The sequence below is a fragment of the Triturus cristatus genome, chromosome 9 (genome assembly GCF_964204655.1).
Source record: "Triturus cristatus chromosome 9, aTriCri1.1, whole genome shotgun sequence".
Taxonomy (NCBI): domain Eukaryota; kingdom Metazoa; phylum Chordata; class Amphibia; order Caudata; family Salamandridae; genus Triturus; species Triturus cristatus.
In genome coordinates, this window is record NC_140592.1 from 379,067,043 (window position 1) to 379,086,106 (window position 19,064).

At 43.2% G+C, this 19,064-nt stretch overlaps 1 protein-coding gene across 1 annotated transcript in view; it reads right to left on the bottom strand.

Annotated features, from left to right (window-relative positions):
- ZNF541 (zinc finger protein 541) overlaps positions 1–19,064 on the bottom strand; it is a 1,112,036-nt gene that overhangs the window by 725,704 nt on the left and 367,268 nt on the right. The window contains exon 4 of the mRNA XM_085627847.1: positions 6,629–8,393. Coding sequence (XP_085483973.1) covers positions 6,629–8,393 — 1,765 coding nt within the window. The remainder of the gene's footprint in view (positions 1–6,628; positions 8,394–19,064) is intronic.

Sequence of the window (19,064 nt, forward strand, 5' to 3'; positions counted from 1 at the left end):
ACAGGTTGGGTGCCTATTTTTATTGACACCAGATGTCTGAAAAAGTGAAGGAGTTTTGTCACTCCTGTGTGACCTGCCGAGCCAGTGGCAAGACAGACTCACAACCAAAGGATTCCTTAATTGAACTACCAGTGGTTGGGACTCCCTTTGAGTGGGTAGGGATTGACACTGTTGGCCCCCTTGACCCTCAAACAGCATCTGGGAATAGATTTATCTTAGTGGGCCATGCCACTAGATACCCAGAGGCAATCCCCTCAGTACTCTAACTGCTGGTGCAGTAGAAAAAGCCCTCCGGGCATCTTCACCAGGATTGGTTTCCTAAAGAGGTGGTCTCTGATAGAGGGACTAACTTCATGTCTGCATACCTAAAAGCTATATGGGATGAATGTGGTGTGATCTACAAGTTCACGACCCCGTATCACCCACAGACCAATTGTTAAATTCAATGGTTCAACAAAACCATGACGGGCATGATAATGGGCCTCTGAAAAAATCAGAAGGAGATGGATGTCCTGTTACCTTGCCTACTGTTTGCCTAGAGTGAGGTGCCACAAAAGTTGTTTGTTTCATCCCTTTAGAACTTTTGTGTGCCCATCCTGTAAGGGGCCCACTGAGTCTGGTAAGGTAATGATGGGAGAGACCTTTCAAAGAGCTCAAATAGGCCCCCTAGTACCATATAAAGTTTTTGACAATTTGGGATTATCAAGTCGAACAGTTTTGGGAGAGAGCACAGGCACTGGGTCAGGGCAGCAGAGTGCAGTGCACTATCAGAGTCATAACTATCAGCATTTGAAGCAAAAAGTGGTGAATGACCAAGCAAAAAGGGCACTTGCACATTCTCTTTAGGGTCAGAGTGGAGAGATGGGGTCAAGTCCCACTCTGCTCTTTTGTGCTTACATTTGGAATTAGGCCTTAACAATTATTTGCAATGAAGCAAGACCAAGGAATGAATAATTAATTAATAATTAGTTGCCAGTCTGGCTCCAGCAGGGACTTCATGGAGTTTGAGGTATTGTGCTTCAACCATATAGCTATGCAAGGAAAAGGCCCTGCAAGATAAATTCTACAGATTACTCCACTCAAGAATAGCACTTCATTGCGTCTTAGCACTCCCTCGAATAAGAGGCAAAATATTGGAGGAGCAGCATTCTCAGTGCAGTCACAAAAATATGGAACTCCATGTCAACTAAGCATTTTTTGCCTCCGAGTACACTGGGGCCTGCTAATCACACCAAAGTGACTGTGCTCTGACCCTCAAAAGTTTAATGTTTGCTTGACTTATAACCAATCAGTATAACTTCACTTACTTATAAGTCCCTAGTATATGGTACCAGAGGTACACAGGGCCTGTAAATTAAAGTGTCCAACCAACGCTGCATAACCTATAGTACCATCCTGGATGTGACAACGTGAAAATATGTCTCCCAGCCTACCACTGCAGACTGGTAGAGCAGTTCTAAACAGTTAACTCAAATTTGCCCTTTAAACTAATAAAAAAGCCCAAACCACCCTGAGTCAACCCTGCAGCAGGCCTATCGAGTCCCAAGGCAGGGAAATGTATACTAAAAAGTATGACACATATTTTTATATGTCCTAACAGTAAAAACCTGAAATTGTTGCTTTTATTGCTGAAAAGCTGGTAGCACCATTGGGGAGTACAAGATTATATGCTGTAAATCCAGCTGTCCAAACTTTTGAATAGGACTACTGAAGTTGTATCTTCCAGGTATCAAAATGATCATAACATTAAACTTGACTAGAGGCTCAAGTCGAATTTGATGTGACTTTAAAAGATCCAACTTTTAGAAAGTTGTCCCTCTGTTGCCCACATTATCCATCAACCAGTTACAATAGTTGGCCGCCAGACGGCCTCCTGCCCTCCTGGGGAAAAGTTTGAAGAACTCCCAGGGGAAGGAGCAATAGAATCCTGCAGTAGGAAGAGGTGTACCGCCTCCCTGGCAGGAAACCATACAAGGTGTGAGCCTACAAGGCAACCTGCAAAGGGGAAGATGCTTTTGATGGTCAAATTGTGGACACATATGAGAGGGGCTGCTCTTTTGTTGGTCAAGTAGACAGACTAGCGACAGGGGCAGAGAGTAGAGACCAGTTGCCCAACTGGTTATTCCAATGGTCTGTAGCTCCCTGATATCCACGCCTCTAGGGTGGGCTACGAGGTTCCATACATCAGAAGAAGGGTTCTGCCATCTTGGTAGTGAGCAGAATAGTGGACTAAGGGGTAGCTAGATGGTACAGATTAGAAAAAGTTGTCATTATGCGGTAAAGGTCTGGTAGACCATTGGCTAGTAAGTGCTACATCCCCAAGGTCACTCTCTGGGCACCTAGACTTCAGATCACATCTGGACTGGAGAGAGGACTGAAGGACTGTCTTGCTCTTCCGTGGACCTGGCATGAGAGACTGCATGCACTTGCTGCTCCTTGGGTTAGCAAAGAGAGGACTGTGCCTGTGGTGTCTGGCTCGTGAAAAAGTCGCTCCCGAATCGCTGGCAGAAGAGGTGAGCTTAAAGAGTCAGATGGCGGTCTTGCTGTTACAGTACCAGGGCCACAAAAGCTGAAGAAGCCTGTTACGGCCAGTCAGTAGCCACAATTACACGATGACCTCTGGCCGCCAACATGGAGCTTGGACGACCGACTACTGATGCTCAAACGATGCACCCAAGTCTGCTAGACCCAGGAGAGTTGTCAAAGAACTGTTTGGTCACCCACAATGGACACTAGCTATCACCAAAGGGAAACACTGGTTTCACTGTGACTGGAAACCAGTAGTTCAGAGGCAACTGGACTTGTGATAGATCCAAAAGGACTTTAAGGGACAGCAGCACCTGAGGGCAAAATCGTCCCCCCTGGACAATGTGGACCAAGCAGTAGCCCCAGGAATCCCTCAGTCAACAGCAAACCATCCTCAGCATCCTACAGCATCTTCCGCATCCTGTATTCCCTGCATCAAACCCACTCAATTAAACTCTACGATGGTTCGTCCTTAGAGCCTGGAACTAGTCCTGGGACTGCTCTAGTGACAGGGTAAATGTCCTCGAAATTTGTACTGGCCCCCTTGACTTTCTCCATGCCACAGTTGGTCGCCCAAACAAGGCTGAGTAAGGGAGCACAATTCTTTAGACCTTTTACAACGTTTCCAATGTTTCTGCTAACTGCAGTAGGTACAAATGCTTGTTGGATTTTGGGTGAAAAGCAGTGATTTACATGTCACTTAAAAATCTATATCTCTGGAACCCTCTGGTGGATTCTGTTCATTTTGACGTCTAAAAATTCATAAAAATAAGACCTATGTTTATAAATTGGTTTAAAATTTATTTTGGTGCTTCTAAATGGTTTACACTTGTTCCTTTGTTTAAGCCCGACTGTTCAAAGCCACAGCTACCCAGGGTTGAGGTAAGGTTTAACAAATGAACCTAACTGGACCCAAGTCAGTATTGTGAGTGTATTACCCAGTCAGGTCCCACACCCACACCATAGAAAACACCACTTTCCTCACACTTACACGTCTGTAAGCCAACTGTTTCTAGAGTTTCCAACTCAGCTTCATGTGCCGTACATTTTCATCCGCGTAAGCTCCAAACAACATTGTTCCTAAGAAAGGAAGATTTAAGATCCTTTGTTGAGCCTACAGCTGTGGACATGTGAGACGGAGCCAAGAATATCTGTAGAGAGCCATACCATGAAAACATCCACCGGTAGTTAGTTTTGCCAGCACCAGCAACTGCACTAGTCACTTGGTGAGATACCATCATTCCCTCTTGGAGTACTTGGGAGAAGTCAAGTCTGTCTTCTTGAGGTACCTTGTCTTGAAATCTCTAAAGAGCCTCTGACAGAGACCTATCAGACAATAAAATATGAGCAGTGGTGCAGGTGTGTTCAAATCAGTGGCAGCTGTAACACAGAACATTTTGCCTACCAAATCCATCTTTTTATTTTCCTTCTCGGGAGGCACTGTGAAGGCTGGTGAGGAGAGATGGTGTTTTCTTTCTACTGCAATTATGTCAGAGTCAGGAAGAGGATCTGCATGCAAAAATAGAGGGTTCCCTCTCAGAAGGCCTGCACTTTTGAAACTGTGAAGGGGCAGACTTGGCTGGCGTTGGAGTTAGGAAAAACTCTATTGTAGGTTTCAGAAGTCCTGGAACCAACAGCAGCAAGGAGGGAGCAGGACAGAGGATGTATTACTCAAAGATGACTGACAACTTAGATAATCAGAATTGCAATATTTAGTTTTTTGGCCTCTGACTAAAACCTCACTGAAGGTGGAGGATGTTGTTAACAAGTGAAAACCCGACTGGAGGAGACTCTGTAAGAGATGGAGAGTAGTGACAAACTGAATAACCCATAGTAGAGATGAGAGGATCTCAAGTGTTGTTAATTTATGGACAGTTAACCTTGCCCCATGAATACATCTAGAACAGTGTCTGGACTAGTGATGTGATGCAGTCCAATACTAAGAAAGGTGACATCTCCTCCTACCTCTCAAATGTCTCCTCTGAGATCTGGATCTTTTACTAGTAGGTCTCTGTCACCTAGCTGGAGTAGCCTAAGTCTTAGCTGGAAATAGAGGAGTAATGTTAGGAAGCAAGCTCGGAAGAGGAAGAATCAGCGTAGGTAGTGCTAGTGGAGGAAGATGAAGTAACCACTGGCAAAACTTCCCTGGAGCGAGACCTTGCATAGTCAAAATCCAGAGGCCGCAGAACTCTTCTTTTTTTTTGTTTGCCAAACCAGTCAGCAGAATGGTGGAAAAATTAGTGTCTCAATGTCGAATGTCTCCTCGACATCGAGACACTTTTTGACATGGTCAGCCTTGTCCTAAATGTCAACCGCTGCAGAATTTGCAGAATTCAGGATGATGAGGGGCAGGGAGGTACACATAATGCAGGCAGTGTAAGGATCTGTTGGGGTAGGTTTTTCTCCCAAGGTTAGGGTACTTCACAAAAAATGGCAGTTCGTGGAGTAAAAAATATTTTTTCTGCAAGAAAACACAAAAATGCAGTGCTAGCCTTAAAAGACATTGAACAAAAAGTGTTGTGGTCAGGTTTGGAATGGTTTTCAAATTAAAACAATTAAAAAAAGGTCAAGATCAGAGCTCCAGAATCCTTTCATCAGGAGCTGGAAAAATTAACTGGCTCAATTACCACCTACACGGTATGATGAGATACCTGCTGATGTTCTGTGCCTTAAAGGAGAAACACAGCTTTTTCCTAGCTTTTCAGGCTTCAGCATACATGGTTACCCTGTTCCTATTTTTCTCATCTACCCCTAAAAATATTTGTGAAAGTGCTTTTCAGGCCATTAGGTTTCGATTAGTGACCTTAAACATATTTTTTTATAAAGTCACCTTTATAAGTAAAGGTTCGTAAATTGGTCAATATTCCCTGTTCTAAAACTTTTATTTTCACAGAAAAAAACTGTCTTTTTCACACATAAAACATATGTTGCTTATGACTATAATGAAGATTTTCCCTGAGGACAGACATGCATTGCAAGGGTTGTTTGAAGAGAAATGAGATGTTGGATGGTGGGCTGGTGATGGATGGTCTGTTGCACAAGGGTGACTGATTCACTGCACATGATGTATTCATGACCCACCAAGGAAGAGAAGATCAGCACCACATTTTCACCAACTTAGCAGGAGAAGCCTGAAAGACCTAAAGGACCTTTCCTAAATTGACTGCAATCCTTGTGATAAATGTGTCATTAAACTCCTCTAGGACTGGGGAAAAAACATTTGATTTTGTTTCATGCTGCTAGACAGAGTTCTGACACAACAGTAACTAAAGATTTGGTCAGATATTAGGTGAATATAGGGGTATCCTTGACTGACTGAATGTAAAACGTCTTGAGAGCACCCCAAACAGAATTCTTCCAACAAAAGGTTTAAACTGGTTGTCTCAAAGTGCTTAATGAGGACAGAAAGCTAATGCCCCTATGACAGTCTAAGTCATTTATGGTTATGAAGTTGACATACCAGCTGGAATTCAATATACTTCAAATTTGTTAGTTACTGTGCCCGTTCATGGTGTGCTTTAATGTAAACATTTTGCCTAGAGCTGCTAATAGTTTCACACATGCTTTGTAATATGTATGTTGCATTACTTACATTTGAAGGATGGGTAATGTTTGGAACTTGAACGGAAATTTTGTTAGCTGTATGGAACCTGCACACATTACTTTTTTGGAATGGCTATCAGAAGATGCAATACAAAGTTAAAATCAACAAAGATCTTTAGCTCTAATGGCATTTTTCTATCCTGCCATTAAGTAGCAGAGATAAAGAGACAGGGCGCAAGAGTTAAGTATTTACATGTTTGAAAGCATTACAGTATCTTGCTTTAAAGCATTTAGAAGGTAATGAATCTTAAAAAAGGCAATTATCAAGAACTATAATTCAGTAACAGGCAATAGGTTCCAAAGACTCCTCACATTAACTATACCCTGTGAGATGTTGACCTTTATCGGGCATATTAACAATTACATTTTAAGAGAAAGGCAAGTCTATTATTGACTAAAGATATTTGTATATCCTTTATTTGACAAAAAAATAAACACCTTCTTTTCAAATTCTAAATTCAGGATATAAAGTAAAGAACAGCAGACTACGAGGGCATACCTGGATTCTATTGAAAATGGCGAGCTTAGACTTCTTATCTTCGGAGGTTTCTGAATTACTGAAGGATGCCATGGCCACTTGGCTTGGTGAAGCATTGCAGCAAAGGCTGAATTTGAGTTTCTCTTTTCTTGAGCTGGAGCTACGTCTGGGACGACCTCCAGTGGACATAGATTTGGCAACAATGTCTTGGGTCTTCTCATTATGGCTGGATTCATCAAAGCTGCTCCCTTGCTGGCCTGACTGAACACAAAGTTGTCTTTCTGGAAGGTCCTCTGGCAAAGCTTTGGATGGCTGGATACCATCCATGGAAAAAATATCTTCCAATTCGGCATAACTTTCTGGAAATGCCATAGAGCCATCAAGGGCATCTGAATTCATTCCAGATTCATTACGTGAACTGCTTGACATTTGTTCGAGGTCAGCTTGCTCTAGCTTCACACTACTTGGAGAAAAGTCTTTACAAAGCGTTGTTAGTGTCTTGAAATTCCTAGGAGAAACATCGAACCTCGTGCAGTTTGGCAGTTGTTGGACCTCCTCTGGCTGATGTAACACATTATGAGGTGGTTTTGGCAAGGTGTATTTGGTACTAGAAAGTGTTAGCTGGGATTGAGCAGCTATCTGGGAATGGGACAGAATGTGTTGTGAGGATGTGATCATGTGGAAAAGGTGCTTCTGGATTTGCAGTTGTTCTTGGCTCAAGGGTGGCTCTGGGCATTTGAGATAAAGCTGCTGTAACAATGGGCCAGCTTCACTATGTGTCTGGCTCTGATTTGGAGTGTCTGGATGCCATTGTTCACCTAAATATTGCAAGGGGGGTGATTCATGCTTGTCTTTAAGAGTCTCTTCGTTGAAGCTCACTTTCCCATCCCCTATGCCTATTAAGGTAGTGCTGATACTAGGAGGATCACTGTAACTATGTGCAAATGTGTCAGAAGTAGGCAACGCTTCTTCTGATATTTCTGTACATGGCATGGAAGTGTCTGAGGTAGTGCAGGTACTACTTATTTTGTTCTTACAATGCGCCAAGATGTCTCTCATCCAAGGGTAGTTTTGGCTTGGCAGCTGAGAATCTGCAGTAATTGTTGAGCTTCTGAAAACTTGGAAGCAGGGTAAGGCTGTGCTTGGCCGGCAATCCAGCCCCTCTGATTGCTGAATGAATTGAGGTTTCAATGGAATTAAATCTTTTCCCTTCAGGGGAGCATTATCTTTGCTGTAATTTGATGGCATGACAGTAGGGAAATTAGAAGAGTTTATTAAAGTATATGTGCTAGAAGAGGCTATGTTATTCTCGTATTCCTTAAAGGCTTCTGTGCCTCCAGATTCCGGAGGCATTCTTGACTTTTCAGGTACGCAGGAGCTCTGTTTCGGTGTCAGTATGCAAGGCTGAAGTGAGACCTTTGTGCTCCCATCACACTGCTTGCCAGTGAAAACCATGCTTTGTGGAAGAGTCTGGGTAACAATACTGCTAACAAGGCATCTGAGCAATTCTTGGTTGGGTGCAGTAGTATTTGGAGACTTAGGATGGGAAGATGGATTATCTAAAGTTCTAGGCACTCCCAGAGAATCCATATGTGGAGCTTCCAAACAAGGTTGTGGAGATTCGCAGCAAGCCCCTTCATCAGAACACAATTCCTTTGGAGTGCATATGCTGTGCTGGACTTCGTAATGTCGGCGCAGCGAGCGATAGTCGCAATAACTCTTTTTGCAGCCTTGCTCCCCACATATAAATGGCTTTGTTTTCTGATGTGTTAGCATGTGTCCTGTCCTAAATAGAAGCAACATGAGAAAATAAATAAATATCAATTTAAGAATAAGGCAATAGGCTGAAAGAAGAAAACTAAACATACTGACTGGCCGGAGAACATGGATAGAAATTTTGAAATCAATTTCTCTAAATTCCTTCAACTATAAATATAAATATTATGCTCAGTAAACTCTTCAAAGATAATGTATAGGCTCACAATATATAGGCTCAAAGATACAGTCCACTTAACAGGCAATGCACAAGAGTCCAATTTGTCACTATGTCGTACGGTTCCTACTAATTCAGTAAGACTGTTCGTTTGGACAGCATAAACATCAAAACTATGGGTACTGAGTCCACACATACCAGTAGAGTATGTTGGCTTGATTTCTGTCTAGCTCAGAGTGTGCCACTTGGACCCCTAAATCTCACAGATTACTGGATGGTGTCTGCAACCTTAGAACAAGGCAACCCTAATTGACACAAGGCAATCATGGAAACATCTACCCTTTCATTATCGCAGGCATGCCCAAAGAGAGAGACAAGAAATACACCAATTGGCATTTTAAACATTTATTGAAGCAATTGAATTCTTGTGTAAAATACGTGTGCTGCAATGATTAGTAGATGGAAACAAAGCATTATAAACAAGCATTACAAGAATCATGAAGCTAAATAATTCAACCATTACAATTGTTGCATTGATTATATGAATACATATAATTGTACTCCTAACCAATGTTCCCTCTAATTTTTTTCCTCTGTGTGCGGCAGTGTAGGGTCTCTGTGCGCTGCAGCCATGGCTATGTGCGCCAGGAACCAGACCGCGCTTGTGTGCAGCGCCAAATATCACTCCAAACTTTTGGTTAAAAAACTGAAAAGATGGTGCATTTCCACACATACAACCCATGTTAGGGGGCTTAAGTCAGATTTGCAATTTGGATACACATGCCATGACAATAATGGAGTAATGGAGAAATTGGTACGAGAGGGACGGAAAGAGAAAGGCAGTCAGAGGCTTTGGAGAACTGGGAGGGAGAACGGAGAATGGAAAACCGGTAAGAGAGAAAGCAAAGAACAGGCAGTGAGAGGGAAATGGAGACAAGAATGGGATGGGGAGAAGTGGAAAGTGGCTAAATGTGGAGCAGGACTGATTTGAGGAAGAAGAAAAGAGAAGGAGCTGTCGAGAGCAGCTCGTGAGTGGAAAATAAAAGGACAAAAGATATTTCAGAGAAGACAGCGAGTGTGGTATGGTAATGCTTCAGAAGTAGCGTCTCTGCGTATCAGCGTTGGGGGGTTCTAGAAGGAGCCTTTTTTACCATCTTGTAATTTCTAAACGCTTGCTCTATGTAACCGTGCTCACCTGAACGAACTAGAAGGGTGGAAGGCTGGTTAGGCCTTGCCAAGACTTTTAATCTTGCCAAGATGCCGGTCTGAGCATATGGCAGCTGCAAGTCTGTAAATGACTGATCCATCTGTCGGGAGTATTCTCTTCACTAACACTCGCTTCCCTTCTCTTTTTGAAACTCAGGGGCAACAACATTGTCGTGGTGTCACCAGGGCTTTAAGTGGAAGCTTTTTCAATAATATATACAAGCCATAGTTGCTTCTTATTTATCTTATGCAACTAACAACCACTGACAAAGCCAATAGTCCGGCTTGTTGTAGGTACCATGTTACTTGATGTATCATATATCTGGATGTAATGACAGAAACAGGAAAATACAAGTCGGGGCACACTATGCCAAGCACAGAAAAGTTTAAAAAGTCACACAATCACCCCACAGCCCAGCTGTATTAAGAAGAGAAATACAGCAAGTCTACCAACATGGTGTGTGCTTTACATGCCTTGTTTGTAGAGTTGCTGCATTTCTTTTCTTACTAGAGCGCAGCTGCAGCGTGATTGTGTGCCTTTGTGAAAGTTTTCAGGTTAATCCCAGCGCCCGTCTGGAGCTGCAATTAACAAGAAAACTTTCAGATGAAGTGAAACTGAATGACTTAGAGTGGGCAGTGCGCTTGGAGGCTTTTATAGGTGAGAAAAGTGATCACTGAACTGCTATGCAACTTTCAAATCCTTGGAAAAAAAAAAATTTAGACCAACATTACAACGCTGACAAGAGATCTGTGAAATCCTGCACCATCACTGCACTGGTACATCAACTAGTCCCGTGGAATGCTCAGGTCACAGCTCAGCATGCATAAAAAACACACTCTCTAGATGTCAGTTTCTCAAGACAATAATAGAACAATAAATAATTCCCTAAAAAAGACTCTGCTCCTCCACTGCTCAAGACTACTGTTACCATTATTAGTGTCTCACTGGGTCAAGGTTCATCTAGTCTATTCTTCAGGCTTGCCATAATGAGCACCTACATATAAAACAAGCATTGGCATAGCCAATAGGTCTCGCTTTTGGGACCTTATAAGTATTTAGTTATGCAGCACAATATCCTTGGTGCAACAACATCAACTGTTTCATGGCTAAACACTTATAAGGTCCCCAAGGCGAGACCTATTGGCTATGCCAATGCTTGTTTGTGTTCAGGGGTGGGTAGGGTATAGGGCGGTTAGGGTGTATTTAGGGTTTAGGGGAGGTGAGAGGTATGGAGTGGTAAGGGTATATTTAGGGTTACGGGGTCCTGTAGAGGTATAGAGTGGTACAAGATTTTTAAGCTTTAGGGGTGGTAGGGGTATAGGGTGCTAAGGGATTTATAGTGTTATGGGATGGGTATATGAAAAACATTACATTTGAATATAGAGGGGTTCACAATTAATATATATATATATATATATATGCCTCCTGTTGCCAGAATCCAATTCCCCTCACAGGCGGAATAAACAGGTACGGACCACAATCGGCTTGGAGGATTTAGTGCTTTATTGTTTTAATGACCTCCACATATATATATACATATACACACACACACACACACACACACACACACACACAGACCAGGATAATAGAAGGAGGGCAAGAAATTGCCTTATTAAGGTAAACAAATCAATGTGCAGGGCAAAAAAAACCAATAACTAACAACTAGAATGTTTTTTCAGTCCTCCAGTTGTTTCAAACAAATGTGGCTGTATTCCAAAGTAATTGCACAGTCCACAGAGGAGGTAGTCTTTAGGGAGGTCTCACATGGAGGACAGCTGAGTCCTCTGTTTTTAGTGCATTCCCAAAGCTTTGCTTAAAGTATTCCACATTGGAAGACTCCCCCAAATGGTAGTGTCGAAGCGTTTGGGCCCTTTTAACTGTGGGCCTTTTCAGGACATTGGAAGAACGGAAGTACCTCTTAAAGTAATATGTGCACACTGTAACCACATGTAAGGTACTAGAGATTTCTAAGGTGCACCCAAAAGATTAAAAAAAAACAGGTACCTGAAGCTTTAGAACATGTGGAGCCGAACATGCCATGAACAAAAAGATAAAATTGTGATGCAGTCCCATATAATTTGGTGGCATAGCTGTGAGTGGAGAGTTTAGCTATGTCTATGAGCTTTAACAAGAATGGTGGAGATGCAATGAACAGCTGGGTCATGCATGTTAACCACTCACACAATGCATGTGGCACAAATGTTTTGTCCTAAGGGTCGATGTGGCTTGTACAATCTTGCTCTATGGGACTGTGGATGAGTGTATAAGTAACCTTGCCAAAATACAAAGGTTTGTGCTGGCATAACATTGGGTGGGTCACATGCATGAGAAGGGGCACTTACTAGTAGCTGCTGCTGAGGGTACGGGAAGGAACGACTGCTGGTGTTGGCCTTGCTGAGCCCAGGCTAAGGGCAATGCCGGCCCCAAGTACCTCAGTTGGATTGGCTCAGTCGTGCTCAGGGCACTATGTGGCGTATGCCCTTGCTGATTGGTGGATTTACTCCCTGCCACGTGGAGAGATGGGTGCACTGTTGGTTTTAATCCATGAAAGGCTGGGAGTCTTATTGGAGCGCGCAGTACAAGGAGCTGGGTAATCCAGAAGCGTTTCTTAACAAGAAAAGAAGAGTCTATGAGGATGGCACAAAGATGTCCTTAAGCGTGATGCATGCCTTAAATAGCGAAAAGCAGGAGAGACTAAACCTGCTAGGATGCAGATGGGGCGACTTCTCATAAGTTGCATCGGCGAGTACACTGGCTCAAGAGCAACTCTGCTGACTCACTAACTGTGCTGGTTAAATATAGCCAGAAGGACCTAACACCAGGGTATCTTGCCGGAGAACCTGGCGTGTACCTGCCAAACATATTTGAGAGTTCTAGCCGCGTCTGCTGGCTTATATGGGTCTGTATTCTGCTAGGAATGGCTGCGGCAAAACGCTAAAAACGGGTGGCAGAGGAAAACTGAACTTACTTGATATGGGATGGGATGAGAAAACATCCCTATGAGTGCGATGTGTTAAGTACGGTGTACGCATCTTGCAGAGAAGACTAGTAAAGTTGCAGAAAACAAAAATGCTACACTATTGGAGGCAGAGAGAGTTAATGAGCACTGCTGGGTGTGTCAGTGCCTAACCACTTTTTAAGATTGTGCTCCGAGGTATGGGTGCTTGTTGCAGGTCAAGTCGGTGTGTGCTGATCAGTCAGGTCGTGTTAGGAAAAGCAGAGGAGCAAGGGAACAGCCTGCTTTTAAAAGGGCATGTCTAGTGGGACACCAAATCGAGTGAAAAGCCCTGTTAGCCATTTTGCAATTTTAGACATGCGTAGGGATCATTGTTGTTTGTGCCTATGGATCGTTATTCTGTCCTATAGCAAGGTACAATAAGGCTGAGAAAAGCAATAAATCATTACATTCATGTACTTGCCAGCCGGCAACCTGAGGCTCGTGTTAAAACAAGCGAAGACCGCCGTGAGAAGTGATCTTTGCTTATGCTGATTGGTTAGTGAAAAAGTTGACACACCCCGGAAAACCCCCCGGAAAAACGCACCACGCGGGAGTACTGGGTAGAACTACAGCAAAGCCGGAGACAAACTTCAATCCCGGGAGCATTATTGATTGTGTGCAATGCCTAAATAACCAGTTCCACAGGAAAACAAACTAACCACGCGTTTGCCATGCAATCGCGGCACTCGCGCTTTAACTGTAAACATCTTAAGCTAAAGCGCGGGTGCCCTGATTGCTTCAAAAGTAAAGAAATAGAAAACAACATTTCTTTCTATTCCTTTGCTTTTGAAGCAATCAGGGCACCCGCACTTTAGCTTGGGATGTTTACAGCCAAAGCGCGAGTGCCGCGATTGAATGCAAAGTAAATAAAGTGAAAAAATAGCGGACACACTTTTTTTTCTCTCTTTATTTACTTTGGTTTTATCGCCGCACTCTGACTTTAACTGTAAAGATCTTAAGCTAAAGCGGGTGCCGCAAATGGTTCAAAAGCAAAGAAATTGAAAAAAAAACGTTTTTTTCTATCTCTTTACTTTTTGAGCAATCATGGGACCGTGCTTTTGCCTAAGATCTTTATAGTTAAAGCGCTAGAGCCGCGATCGAAACCAAGATGAACAAGCATTGGCCGCTAAAGCACTTAATGAGCCATGACAGCTGGTAGATAAGAAAGGCAGATGGCGGCTGGAGCCAAAGCTATGGAGAAGGGAGGGGGGAGTGGGAGCTGAGGAGCCATCGCGATCGAAACCAAGATGAACAAGCATTGGCCGCTAAAGCACTTAATGAGCCATGACGGCTGGTAGATAAGAAAGGCAGATGGCGGCTGGAGCCAAAGCTATAGAGAAGGGAGGGGGGAGTGGGAGCTGAGGAGCCATTAGATGCCAGCTGTGCACGTGCATGTGATCGTGCACTCAAGCTTTAGGCCAGCCAAAAGACTGTGGGTAGCACTTTGAAAATCCCACTTACAAAATATCTCGCACAGAGCAGCGCAAGCGCTAGCTCAGGCGAGACCTAAAAATAGAGAAATACCACATACATTTCCTCTTTCTTCCTTCCTCTGACCCCATTAAACCTGGAAAGAATAATCACCTTACAATTTGAACAATATTGAGAAGCAAGCTAACTGTTGAATTCCCATTGGTCACTTTTCTGTCCCAACCACAGTACGGAAGCTACACTACTAGATGTATGGCAAGCTCCTATAACAATACAGTCTGCTGAACCTGATGAACTTCAGAGCTGAGTTTTGTACAGAAGATCACCCCCTTTCACCCCAATATATGCAGGTACAAAAAAGGAATCTCATTAACAGTCAAACTGCTTCTTGTTAAAATGTCACATTTTGTCTAAAGATGTTGTTAAAACTGTACTTCCAGCATGACCATAACAGACACTCCAGCAAGTCTTTCATTGGCATCCTCATCACAACTAGAAAGATGGCTGGAGATTTTCGCTGTTTTCAAATTCAGATGGAATTAATTTATACAAGACATTGTCGCTGCGTATTTATCTTATGCAACTAGCAACCACTTACAAAGTCAATAGTAGGTATGATCAGGGCTTTAAGTGGGCCGGATCTCAACAGTGCTGAGCATAAGCAGTTTTTTAAAGGGGGCCTCAAACCGGGTCTCTAGCGGGCTCTGTTTTGTGCCCTGGCACAGGTGGTCCATTTTTTTTCAGACTGCAGTGACAGTAGGCACATCGATGTGCACTGCTCACACTGCTCACTTCTCACTAGCAGAGAAGTTAGTGCATGACGTCATGCCAGGTGAGCCTTGTAGGGGAAGGGAAATCCTTTAAAGAGAGTCATTTTCTCTCTGGATTTCCCTTCTCTTTTTGAAACTCAGGCACAGCAACATTGTTGTGGTGTCACCAGGGCTTTAAGTTCAAGCTTTTTCAATATTATATACAAGCCATAGTTGCTGCTTATTTATCTTATGCAACTAAAAACCATTGACAAAGCTAATAGTCCTGACGTGTAGGTATAATGTTACTACTTGTATCATATATATGGATGCAATGACAGAAACAGCAAAATACAAGTTGGGCGGTGCACTATGCTAAAAGTACAGATTTTTAGCTTATGTGTCTTAAAGCTAAGCCCTTGATTACACTGGCCACCCCCTTTGCTAGACCCCCTCCCTTCACAGTTTCTTCATCCCACTTAAAGCCCTGGGTATGATGTTACTTGTTGTATTATATATCTGGATGCAATGACAGAAACAGGAAAATACAAGTTGGGTGGCACACTCTGCCAAGAACAGAAAAGTGTAAATCACCCCTCAGCTGCGCTCGATTAAGAGGTGAAATTCAGCAAGTCTACAAACACGACGTGTGTTTTACACGCCGTGTTTGTAGAGTTGCTGCATTTCTTTTCTTAATAGAGCGCAGCTGAGGGGTGATTGTGGGACTTTGTTAAAGATTTCAGGTTAATCACAGCGCCCTTCTGGAGCTGCAATTAACCTGAAAGCATTAACAAAGTCAAACAATCACCCCATAGCCCAGCTCTGTTAAGAAGAGAAATTCAGCAAGTCTACATAAACGGTGTGAACTTTAGACGCCATGTTTGTAAACTTGCTGAATTTCTTTTGTTACATAAACACGGCTGTGGGCTGATTGTGTGCTTTTGTTAAAGTATTCATGTTAATCGCAGCTCCTGACGGCCCTGCAATTAACATGAATACTTAAACAAAAGCACACAGTAGGTACCGCAGCCGGGCTCTACATATAAAAGAAGATACCAAGTGCCCAAGACTTTCCTGCCGTTCCCTCGCCATCGATTGACGTCAGTCTATTCCGCTGCTCTGCCAGGAAGCACCCGTTTTTCGTGCCGCTTGATTGTTAAAAGGAGCGGGGCGAACGCTCTCGCTGGATGTGCTGTGTGTGTGCGTGCTCCACACACAGCACTGTGCGCTACAGTTAATAGAGGTGTGCACAAGCGCACGCGCGCACCTTATTGGGAACGGTGCTCCTAACCTAGTACTGCCTATCCTAGAGAGCATAGGGTGAATGCGATTCTGCCAAATACCTTGGAGTGGTCTAACTTTCCATTTACCTGTGTGCGTGTTTCATCCAGAAGCCAATATGGTGTAGAACAGGCCGCCGTCCCTCTCAGGACAGTGATGAGATTCAGCGGGGCTGGAATTCAGGCACGGGGCGGCCATAACAACCCATGGGAATGCTACACTGCCAAACAAAGACTTGGGGCAGTTTATATAATAAAAACTGGACCCATTAGCACCCGCTGGAATTCAGATCCTGCCTTCATTCTTGATTCTACCAATTCAGAGCTGTCTCTAAACAGACAACAAAATCCAAGGGCAGTTTGCACAGTGTACTTGGTCCTTGGACAAAATTTACAGTGGTATGATAATGTGCCTACAACAAAATCTATCTTTAAGCAAAACAATGTCTAAGTACACTATTGCACACAAGCAAAATGTGCTCAAAGTCATAGTCTGAAAAGAGGTCATCTTTAAACGTGAACATGTAGAAAACTGGAGCGTTTATGCACAGGTCCTATTGACCTCACGACACCCACTCCTTGTCTGTAAGGGGCCTGAACCTAAAATCAAATTTAAAATATACATAATTGAAACCTAAAGTCTGAAAATAAATATATCACTTTAATAATAAAGCATCAAGAAAGCCAAATTGTATTCAAAGGCAATTAGAAAATATGCTAGATATATCTACATAAACAATTTCGAAATAAAAAGATGCTGAATTAAAATTCTTGAATCTCTAAAAATGTTTTAACAAGTTCACAGAGCCATCAGGAACCATGGTGTTCCTGGCTTCTGCCAACGATGTTCCAGTTGGTGCCCAGTTACAAGTTCCAAAGAGCAAGAATGGTCATGTCCAACTTAAATAGGAGCCCCTGAAGGTGTGACAGAGAGTAGTGTATCTGCGGAGGATGAGCTAGGATCCGAAAATCCAGGAGCCAAAGCACCCACAGAAGGCTCATAATATGCATTTTGCAGCAATGGCATAGGACATCTCTGAAAATGGATTCTCAATGGACCTAGTATCAGTTCCACATCCGTACATTGTAACAATTGCTTTCCAAGGCATATTTCCAAGGCATATTCAAAAGTGCACAGTAGACAGCTAAACACAGGCTATACGCAATGTAACCATTCAGGTCGAAAGGACAAGGGCCAGTTGTCATTCAGTTCCTTAAGTAAGACTGCATCAATGTACTGTATCATGCGATCACGACACATCAGCACGTGTGGTAGTGCCATTCCCATTTGGCTGCGTGGTGAAACATCCATTGCGGAGCAGCAAAAATAGAAGGAGAATCCCGACAATCAGAAATAGAATAAGCGGTATGCCCCCAAAGGCGGTGGAAACCAAGGAGTGTATAAAAGACAGAATCACTCCGAAGAGAGTCTGGAAGGTACTAATAAACTCAGACCCAATCACTTTGAAAAATGTATTATTCCCGCAGTATTTGAAGCATTAAATATGCAGTGCACAAGTTCTCCAAAGTGCTGTGGGAGGTTAGTGCACAGTAGTGATTGAATTTCAGAAGAAGACCTTGCCACTTGAAGATTAAACGTCTCTCTTGCAGATGTTAAAGAAACTTCCTTCTTAAACAATAAGGCTTTCAGTCTGCTCAGACTATCAAAGCTCACATTAAAAATAGAAATTGAAGGCCAAACTATCACTCCTTTAACTGTATGAGCCAGTGGAAAAAGCACATTTGTTCAACAGGTCACAATCCGAGTAAGCGTCACCACATAGGGTACTTCCAGTCTCATCCCACAGCAACCTTGCTCATTCAACATCAAATAACTTCCATTGGAGAGTAATGAAAAATGTCCTAGCTATCGTAATGGAAAGTTTAAATTCTATTAAGGACAAACTTAGCCAACTACAATTCCCATGAAACTTTGGGCATGTCAACTAAAACAATAGAGTCCAACAGGATGACAGTCCCTCTTTCCAACCAATCAGGTGTCTCCAAACAGGTCCATAATCCATCATCACTGGCCACTCGTCCTCTTTTGTCGCGTAAGATCAGTCACCGCTGTCAACTCACAAATCCTGTTTATTCGCTTCCATTCCTGCAATCAAATGACATATTTAGAACATGTTCATAGCTAATGTTTAAGCCTGAAAATGAAAGGGCAAAGACCACAGTTCCGCAGCTAAAGCAATACAAGCCTCCGAGTCCTTAATAGAATTCAAACTTTCTGTTATGATAGCAAGGACATTTTTCATTCTATGTCAGGACCGGAGGTGAGGATTATGCTAGTTTAAAGCTTACTTACCACCCAGTGGGCCATCTGCAATACCGGTTTGAAGTAAAACTGTTTGAACGTAGAGTCCGAAGACCAATCTGCGCCATTAAGTGTATCTTCCAATTGAGCCCGGAACGCAAATGCTTTTGAAGCCATCACCCCACGTGTGGAGTGAGCCCCGAGCAACTGCAGGTCAATGCCCGCTTCGTGCATTACCAACCTCACCCAATGGTCGATTGTGGAGAAGATACTGCCCTGTGTAGTTTCCACAGTGCAATGAGGAGCTGCCATTCACCAGTGGGGCGAAATTCCACTGACATCTGTTCATAGGTCCTAAGGCAAGACACCAGGCACAACTTTGGAGACTCCGGAAAGGCCGGGCACAAGATTGACTTCGTTCCTCATTTGGTCCTTCTACAGATCGTGAAAGTTACCCCCGAAGGGGAAAGAATCTGGTCTGAGATGTCCAGGACTCTGACGTCCAACACCCGTCTGCAAGAGATCAGGCAGAGTAGCATGGCCAGTTTCGCCGAAAGTTCCTTTCCGGACAGGAATCTATTCAGCTGAAGAGAGAA